Source organism: Schistocerca piceifrons, chromosome 5 (genome assembly GCF_021461385.2).
Source record: "Schistocerca piceifrons isolate TAMUIC-IGC-003096 chromosome 5, iqSchPice1.1, whole genome shotgun sequence".
Classification (NCBI taxonomy): Eukaryota; Metazoa; Arthropoda; class Insecta; order Orthoptera; family Acrididae; genus Schistocerca; species Schistocerca piceifrons.
Window position 1 is genome coordinate 204,595,405 of NC_060142.1, and position 20,894 is coordinate 204,616,298.

Sequence of the window (20,894 nt, forward strand, 5' to 3'; positions counted from 1 at the left end):
CGTTAACTCTGGCGTGTCCCCAAGCCGGGCGGATGCGTGCGTGCAGCAGCCGAGTTAGTAAAACGCGACCATTAGCGCGGGAAACACACACACACACACACACACACACACACACACACACACACAAATTCTCTCTCTCTCTCTCTCTCTCTCTCTCTCTCACACACACACACACACACACACACACACACACACCACAACACTACACAACACAGTGAGAGAGAGAGAGAGAGAGAGAGAGAGAGAGAGAGAGAAACACAGTAAATTGTACCTCACAGCAGTCACAAGTTATCTGCCCTTTTCTCCTACATATTTGCTGTATTTTCCAACCGGCCAGCATTACGCTCATGCGTCACGCGTGCGCCCTGTCACGATATTGTAATTTAAGTTACCTAAAAGCCGAAGGACGAAAAAAACGCACGCTCACGTGTTTTTCGGAAGGAGATTGGTCTTACAGTAAATACGATGATGGCTGTTATTAAAATACGGTAACGACTCTGGGAGATTTATATTTCTGTTTATCGGCAGCAGCAACCGCGTATGTGCTGTTATTAACCGATGAAATCTCGCGGCCTGTTCCAGAACGCTTTTATTGGCACAGCGATAAGTGCTTCCAAAATGACAGCAGAGTCGTACTGCGAAATACACGCAATGCTCTCGGCACGTAACGTACTACTCGCGGAAATTATTAAAAGCAGTTTCGATTACCGTTTCAGGGGAGTTTTCTCGTCATTAAACTTCCATTTTTCAATTTTTCCTCCATTTGTTACCATTAGAGTATGGCTGTGAAAGACAAGCCATTGCTGTAATGCTGTAAATATTTACCTCTTCATTTCACGTTGAGCTTCGCACTAATACGTTACGACAAAAATGGTTCAAATGGCTCTGAGCACTATGGGACTCAACAACTGAGGTCATCAGTCCCCTAGAACTTATAACTACTTAAACCTAACTAACCTAAGGACATCACACACATCTATGTCCGAGGCAGGATTCGAACCTGCCACCGTAGCGGTCGCGCTGTTCCAGACTGCAGCGCCTAGAACCGCTCGGCCACAACGGCCGGCAGTTCTTTAGTAATGCAAGCGTCCTTGCTTAACTGTGTCAGCATTGTTGCATTTGTAAAAGACAAAACCACTATCTGTGTTAATTACTTTTCCCTTCTTACACCCTCACTTTCGGCAGTTAACTTGAAGCGTTTCAGAAAAAATGCAAAGTGTCAGGTCTGGTTTTACTTTCTCGCTTCCTTTCAATCCATATTCGTCTATAACAAAATAAAAATAGCTCTACATTTCGCAACTGAATCAGTGGTTTTGGAAAGGGCATCAGTCACATTATTTAAGAAAATGAGGTTTGGATTTGAACACGTTTCTTACGAATGTATCTGCGAGTTTTCATTGAAAAGGGCACCAGTCCATTGCGTATTGTCATAGTTACCATGGTTTGAAAAGTCCATATGTTCAGAAAAAGGGGCATCAGTTCAGAACTTATGCCCTATCCGAAACAATTACACCAGCGCTCTCATGTGATCAACCAGTGAAGCTCTAGCCAGTCTTATAATCTCTTGAAATCTAATATTGTTGTTATTTTTATTTTAGTTAGAGTCTATTTAATCCTTCTAAAAAGAAGAAATCTGAATCTTATTCTCAAGAGGAAATAATTCCTTAAAAGAGATACAAAAAAATCAAAATGTCATAGAAAAGCTGCGCGGAGTGGCCGCGCGGTTAGAGGCGCCATGTCACTAATCGTGCAGCCCCTCCCGCCGGAGGTTCGAGTCCGCCCTCGGGCATGGGTGTGAGTGTTGTCCTTAGCGTCACATTAGTTCAAGTAGGGTGTACGTCTAGCGACCCATGACCTCAGCAGTTTGGTCCCTTAGGAATTCACACACATTTGAACATTTTGTCATAGAAAAGTACAAAACTGAAGGACTTGAACACACAAAGTACAGAGATACAACTGTGAAGGCAAGAGCTATTTGACCTGACTGCAAGTAACTTGACAACCTCAAAATATAAATAAGTTGAATGTAATGAAATTATTTTATATTACGTAAAACACATAAGACATGTTTGAATGCAACAAGCACGACAAAGGAGTGTTGGAAACTTATGACTAAGAATTAATACTTTTAAACTGGCAAAATGTGAAAATATGCCATTCCCTACAGAAAAGGCGTGCTTGGAGAAGTGTTCGACTAACTCGAAGAAAGTGAAAGACATATTATACCCTTCTACGAGAATATATGAGGGTGGCCAACAAAACACGGACACGAAGCTGATTGAAAGGCATTACGCCAAACCTTCTGAAGCTAAATTTTCTACATAAATTTTGTACAGAAGGGATTTATTTTTTGTAAATACGTCTTAGGCAGTACCATTAACTGTATTGGTGTTCAGCTTTGTAAAATTAAAATGCTTTTAGATGTGTTATGTTTGTTCTAAAATATTTTCTTTCCTTCATTTTGTAAAGGGTATCAGTTCATTTATTATTATTTTTTTAGTAGCTCAACAAAACTGTAAAACAATAAGACGATTTAGTAGAATATGTCTTTTCACAACAAGTAACTAGGAAAATAATGTACATCTCTAATGCTGATATGTTTTTCGCGAAACAGTTGTTTTTAATTTTCCGAAGTTTAGAGCTTGCAGACTTATGCCCTTTTCAAAACCACTGATTCAGTTACTACGGTGATTCAGTTGTCTCAGGTACACGCTTAAGAACCTACAACAGGTCGTAGGAGAGCATCAGCAATCGTCTCTATCATACCTTAACCAGAGCCGGCCGCGGTGGTCTAGCGGTTCTAGGCGCGCAGTCCGGAACCGCGAGACTGCTACGGTCGCAGGTTCGAATCCTGCCTCGGGCATGAATGTGTGTGATGTCCTTAGGTTAGTTAGGTTTAAGTAGTTCTAAGTTCTAGGGGACTGATGACCACAGTAGTTAAGTCCCATAGTGCTCAGAGCCATACCATAACCAGAACATCATGTCGAATAAGTCTGAGACTGGTTGTTGACTACAGTACTGTCCGAGCGTTCGCTTCCTGCTGATCGGCTAAACAAAATGAAGTGTGCACAGTAAATCGGCGGTAAGGTCCCTGAAATTCCGTCAAATGAAAAACGCTGCGGACTGATACACAACAAATCCTTTTCTCGATTTAACCTATATTCCGTGGATACTGCAGTGTAAGTCGAATACGGTTAATGTTCTGTGGAGACAAATATTGTATCTCAATTAGAATTACACAGTGTCATACGGAACGAACACACTGTTGGAAAAAGAGTAATCAATGAAAAGATGATTCTTCCCAGTTGAACAAGATGAATGTGAAGGAGTATATATACTAGAAAGGTGTAGGATAAACATAAGCAAAAAACTCATTGTAAGTCATAATGATCTCACCAGACAAGATGTTAATCCTTAACATAGCAGCCGTGTCGCTTTGGAGCGCTGTAGGTGGTGTAAAACCAATACGAGGCAGTTATGTGAGCTTCCATCGCTGACGTAAATAATGGCATTGAAGTGACGTGTAGGTGCCATTCGGTTCTGCGGTGTTCCTGCAGTAAGACAGGCCGACATAGAGACATGACACGACGGTGTAAATGACCTATCGTGCTTGGACTTGCCCACAAACTTGCTATAAATGAGGCTAAACGATGTTTTAATGCATCAACGTGATCTGCGAACATTCCTACGACGAACGGTGTGCCACTCGCTACCACGTAACACGGCTTAAGAACAGTGCCCATAAACTAACAGGAGTTGTCACACTTTGTGAGCAATAACAGGTTTCAAACCCGGCAGGAATTGTTGCTGGGTAATTCTCAACCTGTTTCCGAGGCTTATGCTTATGTGTCGGAAATAAAGACGTATTGCGACCGCCATATCAGATGAGAGAAAACGCTGATCACAGCAAACAGTAAGTAATTACTTATTTACATAAAAAATCGCGATGTGAACTGTTTGATAATCTAAAAATGATAAAACTACATCGTTATAGATCCCAGTAATTACGCCTTAGAGAAAGAAAAAGGGGAAAGGCGTCTGGGAAAAATAAATTAAGTTGCAGCAAGAAAAGGCAGTTTTATTTAGAAAACAAGTATTTCCTTTGATTAGATTTATAAACAAAAAATATTAGATTTGACGAGATTCGAACCTACAGTCTTCTATACGTCATGTTTATACAGTGTTTTGCTATGCCACAACTGTGACTGTAGTGGTTGCATTTTTAACTATGTTGACCCAGTCGAAATGATGTACTGCAGCATTCAGAAATTCGGCTTCTAACAATGCCGTGCGAAGCTTATCTAATGCAAATCGATCTCTGTGATTATATCAACTGTGTTTGTGACGCTGAATCAGCCGGCCTGGGTGACCGAGCGGTTCTAGGCGCTACAGTCTGGAACCGCGCGACCGCCACGGGACTGATGACCTCAGTTGTTAAGTCCCATAGTGCTCAGAGCTACTTGAATGAACTAACCAATTGAACAATTGTCGTGGCAGTTTGACAACGGCGAACGGTTCGCGTGTGACGTTGTGAAGTCTAATTGGAGGAAGCCAGCTGCAACGCGTGAAGTGTCACTATAGTCATTTTAATCTGACTATAAACAACGTTTTTTTCTGTGATTCTGCAGTTCAGACGTACAAAGAGATAACATGGATTTTCGTCAGTACAGAGGCCGGGGGCGAGAGGTCGACCGGCGCGTGAAGCTGACCTTGGGGCCCGCTGCCACATAGAAACGAGGCGGTCGCTTTACACGGCGGCAGTGCGTGCGCTTCTGCGGGCGGCCCCGGCTCCGGAAGTGGCGTGCGCGCCTGACTCACGCAGCTGGAACTGCGCACGGCTAAGCACGCACGTGACGCGGGGGCGGCTGCGGTCAGCTGTTCAACCTGGGCCCACTGGAACAAGGGGCAAGTGCAGCCCGAGGAACTTACCAACTGTTTTTCCACGTTGCATTTCGGACGGGAAATTATTGAATATTTGCAGACTGAAGCGAAGAAAAAAGGCCGAGATTCGAACGTGGGTCTCCTGTTCACTAGCCAGACGCGATAATCACCACACCACCCTGGCACAGAGGATTTGCGCAACTGCACGTACTACCATAGCACGCCTTCGTTCTCAGTTCTAATTCCCCCTAAACTCTAGCTGCACTTCACAGGCTCTTCAGCTGTATTGGAAGAGCACCTCAGTACCGAACGAAACGGGAGATCCTGCCTGAAATCCAGGTTCAAAATGGTTCTAATGGCTCTGAGCACTATGGGACTCAACATCTGAGGTCATCAGTCCCCTAGAACTTAGAACTACTTAAACCTAACTAACCTAAGGACATCACACAACACCCAGTCATCATGAAGCAGAGAAAATCCCTGACCCCGCCGGGAATGGAACCCGGGAACCCGGGCGCGGGAAGCGAGAACGCTACCGCACGACCACGAGCTGCGGAGTGAAATCCAGGCATAAATGCATTAATCAAATGAAAATATATAGATCCAGAGAGCTATTCAAGTCTCAGTCATCTGTTGTGAATGTATATATATATGTGTGTGTGTGTGTGTGTGTGTGTGTGTGTGTGTGAATGGGAATTTGGATTAAGGAGGAAGAGTGCTAGGGTAATTCAAAAAAATGGTTCAAATGGCTCTGAGCACTATGGAACTTAACATCGGAGGTCATCAGTACCCTAGAACTCAGAACTACTTAAACCTAACTAACCTAAGGACAGTGCACACATCCATGCCCGAGGCAGGATTCGAACTTGCGACCGTAGCGGTCGCACGGTTCCAGACTGAAGTGCTTAGAACCGCTCGGCCACAACGGCCGGCTGCTAGGGTTGTCCATTGTGCTAACCTGTGCGCCACGTCACTCGGTGCCTTGGGGGTTGCGTTGTTTTGGGGAAGGAGACCAGAAAGCGAGGTCATCGGTCTCATCGGATTAGGGAAGGACGGGGAAGGAAGTCGGCCGCGCCCTTTTAAAGGAACCATCCCGGCATTTGTCTGGAGCGATTTAGGGAAATCACGGAAAACCTAAATCAGGATGGCCGGACGTGGGATTGAACCGTCGTCCTCCCGAATGCGAGTCTCGGTGCCTTGGTACACATACAAAATTTTTCATTCCTCGCTTCAGTGTGCATATATACACATCATAGATGTTTGAGATTTGACCCGCCAGGGTAGCCGAGAGTGCCGGCACGGTAGCTCAGCGTGTTCGGTCAGAGGGTTAGCTGCCCCCTGTAACAAAAAAACTGAGTGAATGGATCAATAACGAACTTCAATGGGCGTTAGGTGACGTCCAACACGAACAATTGAAACGAACAATAACGAACAAAATGAGACTACTTGGGTAGGCGCGTCGGCCCCAGATCGAATCCACCCGGCGGATTAACGACGAGGGTGGATGTGCCGGCCAGCCTGGTTGTGGGTTTTACGCGGTTTTCCACATCCCACTAGTTGAATACTGGGCTGGTCCCCATGTTGCGCCTCAGTTGCACGGCTCGCAGACATCTGAACACTTTCGCACTATTCCATGGATTGCGCTCGACGCATATAGTTGGGGTACACTAATTCCATCCCGGAGGGTACGGGGGTGGCGGCAGGAAGGGCATCCGGCCACCCCTTAAACATTAACATGCCAAATCCCATTAACGATGGCTGACCCTGCGTAACTGCGGGACAAGTCTCAAGTGATTTTGAGATTTGAAAAGGTCTGAGAATCCATATATTTTCATTTCATTAAAGCATTTATGCATGGGTTTGAGTTGGGATACCCCGTCTGGTTCTATGTTGAGGCGCTGTTCCTCTGCAAAAGTGTTCGAGCTTAGAGAGAATACCATATGGGCTGAAACGTGATTTGGAATTTGGATTGAGGAGCCAGATGTGCTAGCGTAGTCTGTGCAGTTGTGTAAAGCCGCTGTGGTGCCAGGGTGGCGTAGTGGTTACCGCATCTGCCTAGTGAGCAGGCGACCCGGGTTCAAAAAATGTTTCTGAGCACTATGGGACTTAACATCTGAGGTCATCAGTCCCCTAGAACTTAGAACTACTTAAACGTAACTAACCTAAGGACATCACACACATCCACGTCCGAGGCAGGATTCGAAGCTGCGACCGGACCCGGGTTCGAATCCCGCCCTTTGCACAAGGTTTCAGTCGTCACTTCAGTCTGTATCATAGATGCCTGGGACTTGGAAAGATCTGTGGAACTACGTAGTTTAATTTGACTGAAGTTACTGAAATTAATGAACAAGGAAGTCTACATCAATATCCGTACTCTGCAAACCACCGTGAAGTCAGTGGCAGACAGCGTACAACATAGCAGTTTTCCTTTCCTTGCGTTCATACGTGGAGCGCTAGAAAAAAAGACAGCTTCAGTACATATGTATGTGTGCAATTAGTCTTATTTTGTATTCGTGGTTGCTCCAACAGCGAGACGTAGGACGACGTTATGATCACAGGTACGCTACACGTTACTGTGTTTCACTTACACTGCCTGACAAAAGTGAAGCACTCATATGGGGAAGAAGAAACGAAACTTCACGGCTTCAGAGGGTATGTGATGCTATTAAAAAACTAATCCAATTTACAAAGAACTTGGTACTATGAGCCTTCTTATCAGTATGGCTTTGGACTCTCTCTGGCCTGGATGCATGGACTGAGTTGATTAGGAGGGATTTAGTAAGGCCATTGTATCCTCCCCCGAGGCAAGTTGGTTAACAAATGTTGTTAACTGGTCATTCATTTTGTAGGCACTGGCAAAGGGATACAGTTGACACCCGAGATGGTCCCACACATGTCGTATGGGGGCAGATCTGGAGACATTGCTGAACACGTTAGCTCTTCAACATCACGCACAATGTCCGCAGCCTGTGGTCTAGTGGCTAGCGTTGCTGCCTCAGGAACCCGGGGTTCAGGGTTCGATTACAGGCCGCGTTGGGGATATTCTCTGCTCAGGGATTGGGTGTTTGTGTTGTCCTCATCATTTCATCGTCATATTCTTCATCATTTGTGACAGTGACTAGATTGGACTGTAATAAAAAACAAGGACTGTGTGAAAATTGGGACTTTGTACTGGCGCTGATGACCGCGCAATTGAGCGCTCCACAAACCAAACATTATCATGAACGTCACGCACTCAGTTTATACAGACACGTGCCGTATGTGGACGAGCATTGATCTGTTGAAAAATGGCATCATGAGTGAACACACGAGGATGCAGGACGTCCACACATAACGATATGCCATCAAAGTTGCCACATGACTTGAAGCTATACCCAGTGGCTCCTCACACCTTGACACCAGAACTGAAATTGCAGTGACCTCTCCCCAGGTCACCACCACTGTCGTCGATGACTGTCAGACTGGGCAGTGCAGAAAAGGCTGTTAGTCACGGGATACAGTACGACACCATTCGTCAGCACATAACGAAGTGCCATCAAAGTTGCCACATGACTTGAAGCTATACCCAGTGGCTCCTCACACCTTGACACCAGAACTGAAATTGCAGTGACCTCTCCCCAGGTCACCACCACTGTCGTCGATGACTGTCAGACTGGGCAGTGCAGAAAAGGCTGTTAGTCACGGGATACAGTACGACACCATTCGTCAGCACATAACGATGTGCCATCAAAGTTGCCACATGACTTGAAGCTATACCCAGTGGCTCCTCACACCTTGACACCAGAACTGAAATTGCAGTGACCTCTCCCCAGGTCACCACCACTGTCGTCGATGACTGTCAGACTGGGCAGTGCAGAAAAGGCTGTTAGTCACGGAATACGGTACGACACCATTCGTCAGCACATAACGATGTGCCATCAAAGTTGCCACATGACTTGAAGCTATACCCAGTGGCTCCTCACACCTTGACACCAGAACTGAAATTGCAGTGACCTCTCCCCAGGTCACCACCACTGTCGTCGATGACTGTCAGACTGGGCAGTGCAGAAAAGGCTGTTAGTCACGGGATACAGTACGACACCATTCGTCAGCACATAACGATGTGCCATCAAAGTTGCCACATGACTTGAAGCTATACCCAGTGGCTCCTCACACCTTGACACCAGAACTGAAATTGCAGTGACCTCTCCCCAGGTCACCACCACTGTCGTCGATGACTGTCAGACTGGGCAGTGCAGAAAAGGCTGTTAGTCACGGGATACAGTACGACACCATTCGTCAGCACATAACGATGTGCCATCAAAGTTGCCACATGACTTGAAGCTATACCCAGTGGCTCCTCACACCTTGACACCAGAACTGAAATTGCAGTGACCTCTCCCCAGGTCACCACCACTGTCGTCGATGACTGTCAGACTGGGCAGTGCAGAAAAGGCTGTTAGTCACGGGATACAGTACGACACCATTCGTCAGCACATAACGATGTGCCATCAAAGTTGCCACATGACTTGAAGCTATACCCAGTGGCTCCTCACACCTTGACACCAGAACTGAAATTGCAGTGACCTCTCCCCAGGTCACCACCACTGTCGTCGATGACTGTCAGACTGGGCAGTGCAGAAAAGGCTGTTAGTCACGGAATACGGTACGACACCATTCGTCAGCACATAACGATGTGCCATCAAAGTTGCCACATGACTTGAAGCTATACCCAGTGGCTCCTCACACCTTGACACCAGAACTGAAATTGCAGTGACCTCTCCCCAGGTCACCACCACTGTCGTCGATGACTGTCAGACTGGGCAGTGCAGAAAAGGCTGTTAGTGACGGGATACAGTACGACACCATTCGTCAGCACATAACGATGTGCCATCAAAGTTGCCACATGACTTGAAGCTATACCCAGTGGCTCCTCACACCTTGACACCAGAACTGAAATTGCAGTGACCTCTCCCCAGGTCACCACCACTGTCGTCGATGACTGTCAGACTGGGCAGTGCAGAAAAGGCTGTTAGTGACGGGATACAGTACGACACCATTCGTCAGCACATAACGATGTGCCATCAAAGTTGCCACATGACTTGAAGCTATACCCAGTGGCTCCTCACACCTTGACACCAGAACTGAAATTGCAGTGACCTCTCCCCAGGTCACCACCACTGTCGTCGATGACTGTCAGACTGGGCAGTGCAGAAAAGGCTGTTAGTCACGGGATACAGTACGACACCATTCGTCAGCACATAACGAAGTGCCATCAAAGTTGCCACATGACTTGAAGCTATACCCAGTGGCTCCTCACACCTTGACACCAGAACTGAAATTGCAGTGACCTCTCCCCAGGTCACCACCACTGTCGTCGATGACTGTCAGACTGGGCAGTGCAGAAAAGGCTGTTAGTCACGGGATACAGTACGACACCATTCGTCAGCACATAACGATGTGCCATCAAAGTTGCCACATGACTTGAAGCTATACCCAGTGGCTCCTCACACCTTGACACCAGAACTGAAATTGCAGTGACCTCTCCCCAGGTCACCACCACTGTCGTGGATGACTGTCAGACTGGGCAGTGCAAAAAGGCTGTTAGTCACGGGATACAGTACGACACCATTCGTCAGCACATAACGAAGTGCCATCAAAGTTGCCACATGACTTGAAGCTATACCCAGTGGCTCCTCACACCTTGACACCAGAACTGAAATTGCAGTGACCTCTCCCCAGGTCACCACCACTGTCGTCGATGACTGTCAGACTGGGCAGTGCAGAAAAGGCTGTTAGTGACGGGATACAGTACGACACCATTCGTCAGCACATAACGATGTGCCATCAAAGTTGCCACATGACTTGAAGCTATACCCAGTGGCTCCTCACACCTTGACACCAGAACTGAAATTGCAGTGACCTCTCCCCAGGTCACCACCACTGTCGTCGATGACCGTCAGACTGGGCAGTGCAGAAAAGGCTGTTAGTCACGGAATACGGTACGACACCATTCGTCAGCACATAACGATGTGCCATCAAAGTTGCCACATGACTTGAAGCTATACCCAGTGGCTCCTCACACCTTGACACCAGAACTGAAATTGCAGTGACCTCTCCCCAGGTCACCACCACTGTCGTGGATGACTGTCAGACTGGGCAGTGCAGAAAAGGCTGTTAGTCACGGGATACAGTACGACACCATTCGTCAGCACATAACGAAGTGCCATCAAAGTTGCCACATGACTTGAAGCTATACCCAGTGGCTCCTCACACCTTGACACCAGAACTGAAATTGCAGTGACCTCTCCCCAGGTCACCACCACTGTCGTCGATGACTGTCAGACTGGGCAGTGCAGAAAAGCTGTTAGTCACGGAATACGGTACGACACCATTCGTCAGCACATAACGATGTGCCATCAAAGTTGCCACATGACTTGAAGCTATACCCAGTGGCTTCTCACACCTTGACACCAGAACTGAAATTGCAGTGACCTCTCCCCAGGTCACCACCACTGTCGTCGATGACTGTCAGACTGGGCAGTGCAGAAAAGGCTGTTAGTGACGGAATACGGTACGACACCATTCGTCAGCAGTCCATGCTTCCCGATCAAGGCACCACCCGAAACGCAGCCGTTAAATTCTGATGTTAACAGAAATCTAGGAAGGGGACAGTCAGTCCATACTACGGCTGCTGCTACTCTTTGTCCAGTGATGTGGGATTACATAGAATGTTGCAGGGAATCCATTGCTTGTTCGCGGATGGGAGGCGCATGTGTTAAGGGGTTGCTGTCACACAGCAGGGCTCAAAGGGACAAACAAGCGTCTCTTCAGTAGATTTATTGCATAGTCTAAGTGTTTCGCCAATGAAACGCGGTCTTTGATTCATCTTCCCCGTAGCATTTTCTGTGTGATGGTACCAACAGAAGTTGTTCGTAATTGTACTCCCTAGATTTTTTGTTGCATCAGCAACCTTAAGTTAGTGTGATGTACTGAGTAACCGATATTTAACAGTTGTTTTAGTATTCACATTGAGCACTTGACAATTTTTATTGTTTAGGATCAGCAGCCAATTTCATCTGTGTCTGGGCTAAGCGAAGTAGGATTATGTATGCGGTGCGTCTAAAGGAAACATGTAACCCTTGTAAGGTGAGACGATAAGATTTAATTAAGTGAATTAACTGTCCAGTCTGATACCACTTCCCCATTAGGAGATAAAAGAAATCTTACCTGAAAATCTCCTGTTCCTGGTTGTTAGGGTGTCGGGAATAATCTGCTCTACTTAGGTATTTCCGGTTAGAGTTAATGATGTAATAAGGGACAGGAGGAAGGCACTAACAAGCAACGCACGAGCAGCAGATTAATGGAATAAATATACGGGATGTAAACGGGTACAAGCGTAGATACCTTAGTACGTACAGATTTCAATGTGTTGGTTGTTTTTTCTCTGCGTCGAACAATCTTTCCACAAGCACGTCAGAAACTTTACGACCTGATGTTTTCTGCATGGGCGTAACTGCACCACTAACGCAAGTGCACTAAGCCTGTTGGTAAAGGCTAACCGTTTAGCGTCTACGCGTCCATACTTCAACACCTGAACTGCATCCCGGGGAATATAAGTATTGATGGCTTGTTTTTGTCACACGTACTTGGAGGTGCTACCAGCCTAAAAACATACGACTTGTAGTAGCTATAAGTATTAGCCCACCAATGACTTAAATACTGATGTAATGTTGTTCATTACACCTTCCTGTCTCATTAATAAAATTATCTGCAGTTATATCCATTACAAACTGCGTATTGACCATTAAAAAACGAGGTTAAACATGGGGTAGCCTTGTTACAAAATAGATCGACATCAATCAATAATTCTGGATCACTGGTCTGTAATTCGATCTTCCTTAGCAAATACAAATAACATGAGATAAACAACTGAACACAACATAGTAGAATGTACAGCCCCTAGAGAGCCCTGTCTGGTGAACCGTGATCTATCAGAAGTAACTTACAGCGCAGATCGTGGTTGGCTATGAGGAGTACGAGATTTGAACGCAAATGGCGGGAACTGCCGGAATTGTTGCCCAGTCATCGTTGGTGAATGTGTACTGCAGGCAGCTCTCAACGTAAACAACGTGCTCCCGTAATTACCGCGGATGAAGAAGGCGCGTGCATAGCCTCGCGGCGTGACCAAAATTCTGCTGATGTGACTTTACACAAGTCTGATTCCAACGTAACGGAAGCCAATTCATTTTAAATAAGATGGCATTCAACTTGCGCACAGACTATTCAGCAACACCGTGGTGCACCTGCATACGAATGAACACTGTCTGAGAACCGCATTAGAGGTGATGACTCTGGGAATATATTACAACTTCCTACATATTACTTGCCTCGCAGGGTAGTCGCTCTCTGAGCTGACTTCTTAGGACAACGAAGCTAAGATGCTCTGACACGGTCTAGATCGTCTTCAGACAATTTAGGTCGTCTCGTGCTTTTTCCTTTATACACACTTTAGGTCGTTTCGAATTGACTATACCATCAGCTGATGTTTTTGCCACAAGGAAGTCACAGACTTTAACAAAATGCACGTAGAACTGAAATTACAGATTCACTCTTAGCAGACTGCGCAATACAAAAAGCTTTATGCTCAGGAGTCGCCATTTTCGCTTATGTGTAGCTCCAAGCGGCAAAACAACAAATCAGTACTCGCGCATGCGCTTATCTAAAACAACTTTCGTTTCTTTCTAATTGAAACTTTGAACCAGCACTTTATAACGCTTACGGTTGGTATTATTACCATTTGTGGCTGTGACATTTTTTTATGGATACCCTACATGATATAAATTTGCCTATCAAGTTTTTCGACTTGTTGATTATTTACGCAGCCTGTTTGTGATTACCATATGGGATTTGTAATTTAGACATCGGTATGAATCCGCGATTATAATGATTTATTATCAAGTGATTAAGTTCTTTACAAAACAATTAAGGCTATCGCAGACACGTGTTGACAATGCATTATTAATACCCTCGTTGTGAGCCGCAGCACCTCAGACGCCAGTTGCCACACCCGGAAAGCTTCTGACGAGCGAGGGTACTCCACCAGTTATATAAGAAGTCTTACGGAATCAAACACTCGGCGAACTGACACACTGGATAAAAAAAGTCAGGTACGGCCTTTCTACTATACATTCCCAGAGTGACGGACACAATAGGTCGTATACTGCGCCAACATGGCGTAAAGACTATTTATAAACCAACAGAGAACATCAAAGGGTGTCGCAGATCGGCAAAGGAGGAAAGGGACTCGCTTGCAAAATTTTGGAAATTTGTGGTAAGGTCTAATGGGACCAAACTGCTGAGGACATCGGTCCCTAAGCTTACCCACTACTTACGCTAAGGACAACACACACAGTCACGCCCGAGGGAGGACTCGAACCTCCGACGGGGGGAGCCGCGCGGACCGTAACAAGGCTTCCATAGTCCGCGCGTCTACCTCGCGCGGCCCCGCTTGCAATTTCGGAAATATACCTCATACCATGCATATGTGGAAAAGTGTATGTTGGAACGATTAAAGCATCAGTCAACACCAGGATGACCGAATATTTGCAGATTTTCGCAGATGAAGAAATCGGCCGTGGCGGAGCACGCGACGTGTGAGACCGAGCACATAGTAAAATTCGCCCATACGGAAGTTCTTACTGTAGAGAAGGGCTATCACTACCGCTTATTCATGTGGTGTCGGCTTATCCAGTCGGCAATATGCACGCCGCCGCGTGTTCTACAGCCGCTGCCACGAATGATTACGCCGCTGCCAACGAGAGGCAAGCATCCCCTCTCGGAGCTCCAGCGGCGGGTCTAGTTAAGTTCGAACATTTATGGACTGGACCCATTTTGTGTGTTTCTCAGTTAAATAACATTTACAGATTTTCACAGTGACCAGACCTCGACAGCTCCTGAATAAACATTGTATTGGAGAGAGACAGATTTGTAAGTCTTTTGTATATGTATATATCTCTATATTCAAACCTACTGTTAGCAACTGACCGGAGGGTGAAGCTTTGAGAGTACTAGCCACTCGTGCTGGCGAAAAATCATCAAACATACGACCGCCGAAGAACCCGAGACAGCAACCAACAGACAGCTTACTCTCCGTTGTAAGGAACTGGATTACACAAATGCTAACGCCTCTCCATGTGTGTCTTGTACATTATGGAAAAGTCTCAGACTTACAAACAACCATTAGACGGTTACATCGCCTCCCATTCTCGTCCAGTGTGACTCGACCTCAAACGTAAAATTAGAGAGATTCGAGCGCGCACGGCGGCTTTCCGGCAGTCGTTCTGGAATAGGAAAGGGAGGAAATGACAGTGGCACGTAAAGTGCCCTCCGCCACTCACCGTTGGGTGGCTTGCGGGGTATAAATGTAGATGTAGATGTAGATATAGCAACAAAGTTCTGCATTATTTGTACTGAAACTTCCTGGCAGTTTAAAACTGTGTGCCCGACCGAGACTCGAACTCGGGACCTTTGCCTTTCACGGGCAAGTGCTCTACCATCTGAGCTACCGAAGCACGACTCACGCCCGGTGCTCACAGCTTTACTTCTGCCAGTATCTCGTCTCCTACCTTCCAAACTTTACAGAAGCTCTCCTGCGAACCTCCTGCGGTAGCTCAGATGGTAGAGCACTTGCCCGCGAAAGGCAAAGGTCCCGAGTTCGAGTCTCGGTCGGGCACACAGTTTTAATCTGCCAGGAAGTTTCATATCAGCGCACACTCCGCTGCAGAGTGAAAATCTCATTCTGGATTACTTGTACTGTTTGATATTAGATGTAGAATAAATTAATGTCTGAACTCTGTGTTCATGAATGGCGTTTGTTTCTCGCTCCTGTATCCGCTGAAGAATCACACAGCGTGCAGGGAAGACTTAACAGTTCAGAGAAGCTTTAAAAATACACAAACATGACAACAGCTTCAACAGGAAAGAAGGAATCAAAATGGCTCTGAGCACTATGGGACTTAATATCTGAGGTCATCAGTCCCCTAGAACTTAGAACTACTTAAACCTAAGTAACTGAAACCCACGCCCGAGGCAGGATTCGAACCTACGACCGTAGCGGTCGTGCGGTTCCAGACTGTAGCGAGCCGGCCGCGGTGGCCGTGCGGTTCTAGGCGCTGCAGTCCGGAACCGCGGGACTGCTACGGTCGCAGGTTCGAATCCTGCCTCGGGCATGGATGTGTGTGATGTCCTTAGGTTAGTTAGGTTTAAATAATTCTGAGTTCTGGGGGACTGATGACCTAAGATGTAAAGTTCCATAGTGCTCAGAGCCATTTGAACCAGACTGTAGCGCCTAGAACCGCTCGGCCACCCCGGCCGGCAGAAAGAAGGAATCATCCAGGTGAGTGGATTCTAGATTTCCCGTGCTGCAGCGAACGACTGTTGCAGGAAACGAGGGGAGAAGAGCAGCGTAATGAGCACGGAAAAGCCCTTAGAAGTTCGCGCACCACGTACATATAATTTGCTGCCGCGAGCTCGATTCCAGTCCACTACTAGCGACGGAGGGTGAAGCTTCGAGAGTACCAGCCACTGTTGCTGGCGAATCCTCAGAAAAATCATGAAACAAACGTCCGCCGTCTGCCGAAGAACCCGAGACAGCAGCCAACAGGCGGCTTACTTTCCGTTATAAGGGAATGGATTACATAGATACTGACGCCTCTCCATGTGTGTCTTGTAGATCACGGAAAAATCTCAGATTTGCAAACATACAACCATTCGACGGTTACATCGCCTCCCGGTTCACGTCCGGTGTGAATCGACCTAAAATTCTCGAAACACGACGAATGCTGGTAGCAGACATTCATTCATATGTAGGGAATGACCCTACGATCTTTCGTCCGACAACTGCTCCGCTCGGCCACGCCGGGGCAGCGTCGGTCACTCGGCGCAGGCGTTGCTAATGCGGCGGCCTGGGACAGGTTTTTTGCTGCCGAGCGGCCGCAAGCGCGGTGGTGGAAGAGGGGGAGGGGAGGGGGGAAGGTGCGCAGATAAGCGGCTTGTAAATACCTTGTCAGGCCCTCTTTAGCGGCAGCGCGCTACTAATGCGTGCCGCTGCGCGCCGGGCCTCGGGCAATCGACGTCTCGTCAGCCTCTCACTCGGTCTCTGGAGCTGCCGAGGAAGAGCACGGCGGCGGGACGCCAAAAGGAAGAAAAAACCGAGAGGAGTAAGAAAAAGGGTCGGAGGCGTATTTGGACAATGGACTTCCTCCCGTCTGTATTTCTTAATTATTCAGCTGGCTCAAGTCCTATGCAGGAGTCCAGTCACTCGAGGGATACAGGGAAAAACGAGGAACAATCTTCGTTTATGTAATCATGTTCCTCAGTATTGCTGACAGCGACGAGGCTAAGAAAACCATCTGCATCTAACTGCGCAAGTTCTTGTAACATATCAGGCTTGACCACCTGGATGTGCTATAATATTACCTCATAAGATTCTAACCGTGACTTATACAGAGCGCCGCCCCGCGGTGGCCGAGCGGTTCTAGGCGCTACAGTCTGCAACCGAGCTACCGCTACGGTCTCAGGTTCGAATCCTGCTTCGGGCATGAATGTCTGTGATATCCTTAGGTTAGTTAGGTTTAAGTAGTTCTAAGTTCTAGGGGACTGATGACCTCAGACGTAAAGTCCCATAGTGCTCAGAGCCATTTTGAACTTATACAGAACGCTAAGTTGAGACATACAAATATCTCGAAAACGACACATCATATGAAAACAAGTTCTAGGAGAAAAATTATTATTAGTGAAGGGGACAAGTGTGTCTGCTACAACGGGCCACTTCCTAATTAACCCTCCTGCGTCGACTTTGTATTTTCAATTGGGAAAACCCCCTTTTTAATGCATATTAGGATTCTGCGCCAAAAGGAAACGGTTTACTCAAACCGTTGTTTTCCATTCTTAGTACATGGCGCTGTAATCGACAAGTATGACGTGTGCCTCTCTTAGCAATTAAGATCCTACGCATTTGATTCTACAGTTCATTTACGATAGGAGTGGGCGATTTTTTGTCTCACGGATATTAGCGGAGTGCCACACCTTTTAAAATGATTGCATTCTTTAGTTAACTTTGCATTTCTGGAAAGGCATAAGTTCTATCGCCGTGCGGGATTAGCCGAGCGGTCTAAGGCGCTGCAGTCATGGACTGTGCGGCTGGTCCCGGCGGAGGTTCGAGTCCTCCCTCGGACATGGGTGTATGTTTGTCCTTCGGATAATTTAGGCTACGTAGTGTGCAAGCTTAGGGACTGATGACCTTAACAGTTAAGTCCCATAAAATTTACACAAATTTGGACGCATACGTTCTATCATAAAAATCAACAAATATAAGTAAAATAAAATTGGGGTACCTTTAATCATTTTATGTATTGTGCTAGTATCATATCATCTATAGCTGCAAAAACTTCAACTCAATTAGACAAAAGTATGCTACCAGCCATTCCTGCAGTCTTTTTCTTTTTAAAAAAGTAATCTGGAGTAAGACCGCCTGTTTAGTTTCTCATCACTGCCTGCAAGTTAATGTTTGTCAAGAAATATCTATATTAACACCTTCTGCTCTTCAAACAAGAGAACCTTCGCTCACAAATGTACGTAGACCCAATTACATAGAACATAATTCCAATAAACTTTTACATGCTTGGAAACTTTGTAACAGACAAATATTTGTGAAAGATGACTAATGTCGCAGCATTAAACGCTTCTTTCACAGTGTGACCTGACTGTGTGTCAGTTATTTCAAGATCAAGGTTCTCGGATGCTGTGTCAATACCAATGGTGGGATCAAAACAGAATCTGAAATGAGGCTCAGTTTTCTTGAAGTCCTGAATTCTTTTTGTGACCTCGACCTCCACCCACTGCAGGTGATCCGTAATGTTAACAGAAACTCTCACCGGCGCATTCTGTTCTCCTAATAAAGTCAAATGAGAGACGTTGCCTTCACCTGCTTACTTTGCAAATATGTCTACCTTTGGCTGTGATTTTACATGCTTCCACATTTCTTCTGCGAACAACTCCTTTACCTGCAAAGCCATATTCAGTTCCATCAGTTTCTCAAATTCTCAAATACATTAGCTGAAAACATCATCTCATATGACAAATTGCCTGTCTCGAGTTCTTCGACCGACGTTTGTTTGATGATTCTTCCGACGTTTCGCCTGCACAAGTGGCTAGAACAGTCAAAGCTTCATCCTCCAGTGCTGGTGGTGGACTGAAGTCGAGTTCGCGGCCGCAAATTATGTGTACCTAACGCGCCAACGTCCAAAGGCTTATGCGGGATCATAAACGCCATGGTTCTCCCCTTGCTACCTGCAGCGGTCGTTTGCTGCAGCACAGGGATCCAGCATCCATTCATCTTGAGGCTTTCTTCTTTCTTGTTGAAGCTGTTGTCAAATTTGTGTATTTTCACAGCTCCCCTCAACAAGAGTGTGTGATAGCTCTTCTCTAGACCAAGAACATCCAAGTCAGAGTATTTTACTATTTTACGCCGTGTTGCGCAATATTTGGCCGATTCTGTCCGTCACTCTGATAATCTATGGCACAAAGGCCGTACCCGATATTTCTTTCTCAGATGTGTCACTCCGCCGAATGTCTGATTCTGTGACATTTGTTACGTAACTGCTGGAATAACCATTGCTTCTCAGAAAGCTATCTAGGTGTCGTACCTCGCGTTTGAGGTGCTGCGGCTCACATATTCGTCTTGTTCACGTTACGAACGTGTTAATCATGCCTCTCTTGTGACTCGGGTGATGATTTGACAGTTCGTGCATATATTGGTCCGTGTGCTTCTGTTTTCGATACACGCTCTTTTCAAGCGTATGTTGCAAAACTAAGGTATGGTATAGATAAGTCGATGATACATTTGTTGTGTGGAGTCATGGTGAGGAACAGCTTGGTGGCTTCCTAAGACAAGTGAATAGTCCTCATGCCAACATAAAATTTACCACGCAGGTAGAAAAGGGCCAGCAGCTACCCCTTCTGGATATGCTGGTCGCGAGAGTTCGTAAATGTAAATGTCGTATGACTAGGACCTCCCGTCGGGTAGACCGTTCGCCGGGTGCAAGTCTTTCGATGTGACGCCACTTCGGTGACTTGTGCGTCGATGGGAATTATGATGATTAGGACAACACAACACCCAGTCCCTGAGCGGAGAGAATCCTAAGGAAATGCAATCCGAAAAAAAGGAAGTAGGTTACAGTACGCTTGTTCGCCCACTGCTTGAATACTGCTCAACAGTGTGGGGTCCGTACCAGATAGGGTTGATAGAAGAGATAGAGAAGATCCAACGGAGAGCAGCGCACTTCGTTGCAGGATCATTTAGTAATCGCGAAAGCGTTACGGAGATGATAGATAAACTCCAGTGGAAGACTCTGCAGGAGAGACGCTCAGTAGCTCGGTACGGGCTTTTGTTGAAGTTTCGAGAAGTAACCTTCACCGAGGAATCAAGCAGTATATTGCTCCCTCCTACGTATATCTCGCGAAGAGACCATGAGGATAAAATCAGAGGGATTAGAGCCCATACAGAGTCATACCGACAATCCTTCTTACCACGAACAATACGAGACTGGAATAGAAGGGAGAACCGATAGAGGCACTCAAGGTACCCTCCGCCACACACCGTCAGGTGGATTGCGGAGTATGGATGTAGATGTAGATCCAGGAATCGAACCCGGGCCCTTAGGATTGACATTTTATCGCGCTGACCACTCAGCTACAGGAGGCGGACGAGAGAGGTTGTGGAAACGTCGGACATAGCGCATATCGAAAATCGACAGACATGGACCAATATCTAAACAAACTATCAAATAACTACACAAGCCACAAAAGAAGCATTGTTAATAGGCTCGTAACGTGATAAAGACTAGTACGTGAGCTGCAGAACGCTAGGCGCGAAATGCAACACTTAGAAAGCGTTCTGAGGAGACATTGATACTCCACCAGTTACATAAGAAGTGTCACAGAATCAAGCACTCGATGAAATTACACATCAG

General features: G+C 46.4%; 1 protein-coding gene across 1 annotated transcript in view; it reads right to left on the reverse strand.

Annotated features, from left to right (window-relative positions):
- LOC124798893 (visual system homeobox 1-like) overlaps window positions 1-20,894 on the reverse strand; it is a 199,846-nt gene that overhangs the window by 71,570 nt on the left and 107,382 nt on the right. The window contains exon 2 of the mRNA XM_047262424.1: window positions 4,669-4,893. Within this exon, the coding sequence (XP_047118380.1) occupies window positions 4,669-4,893 (225 nt within the window). The remainder of the gene's footprint in view (window positions 1-4,668; window positions 4,894-20,894) is intronic.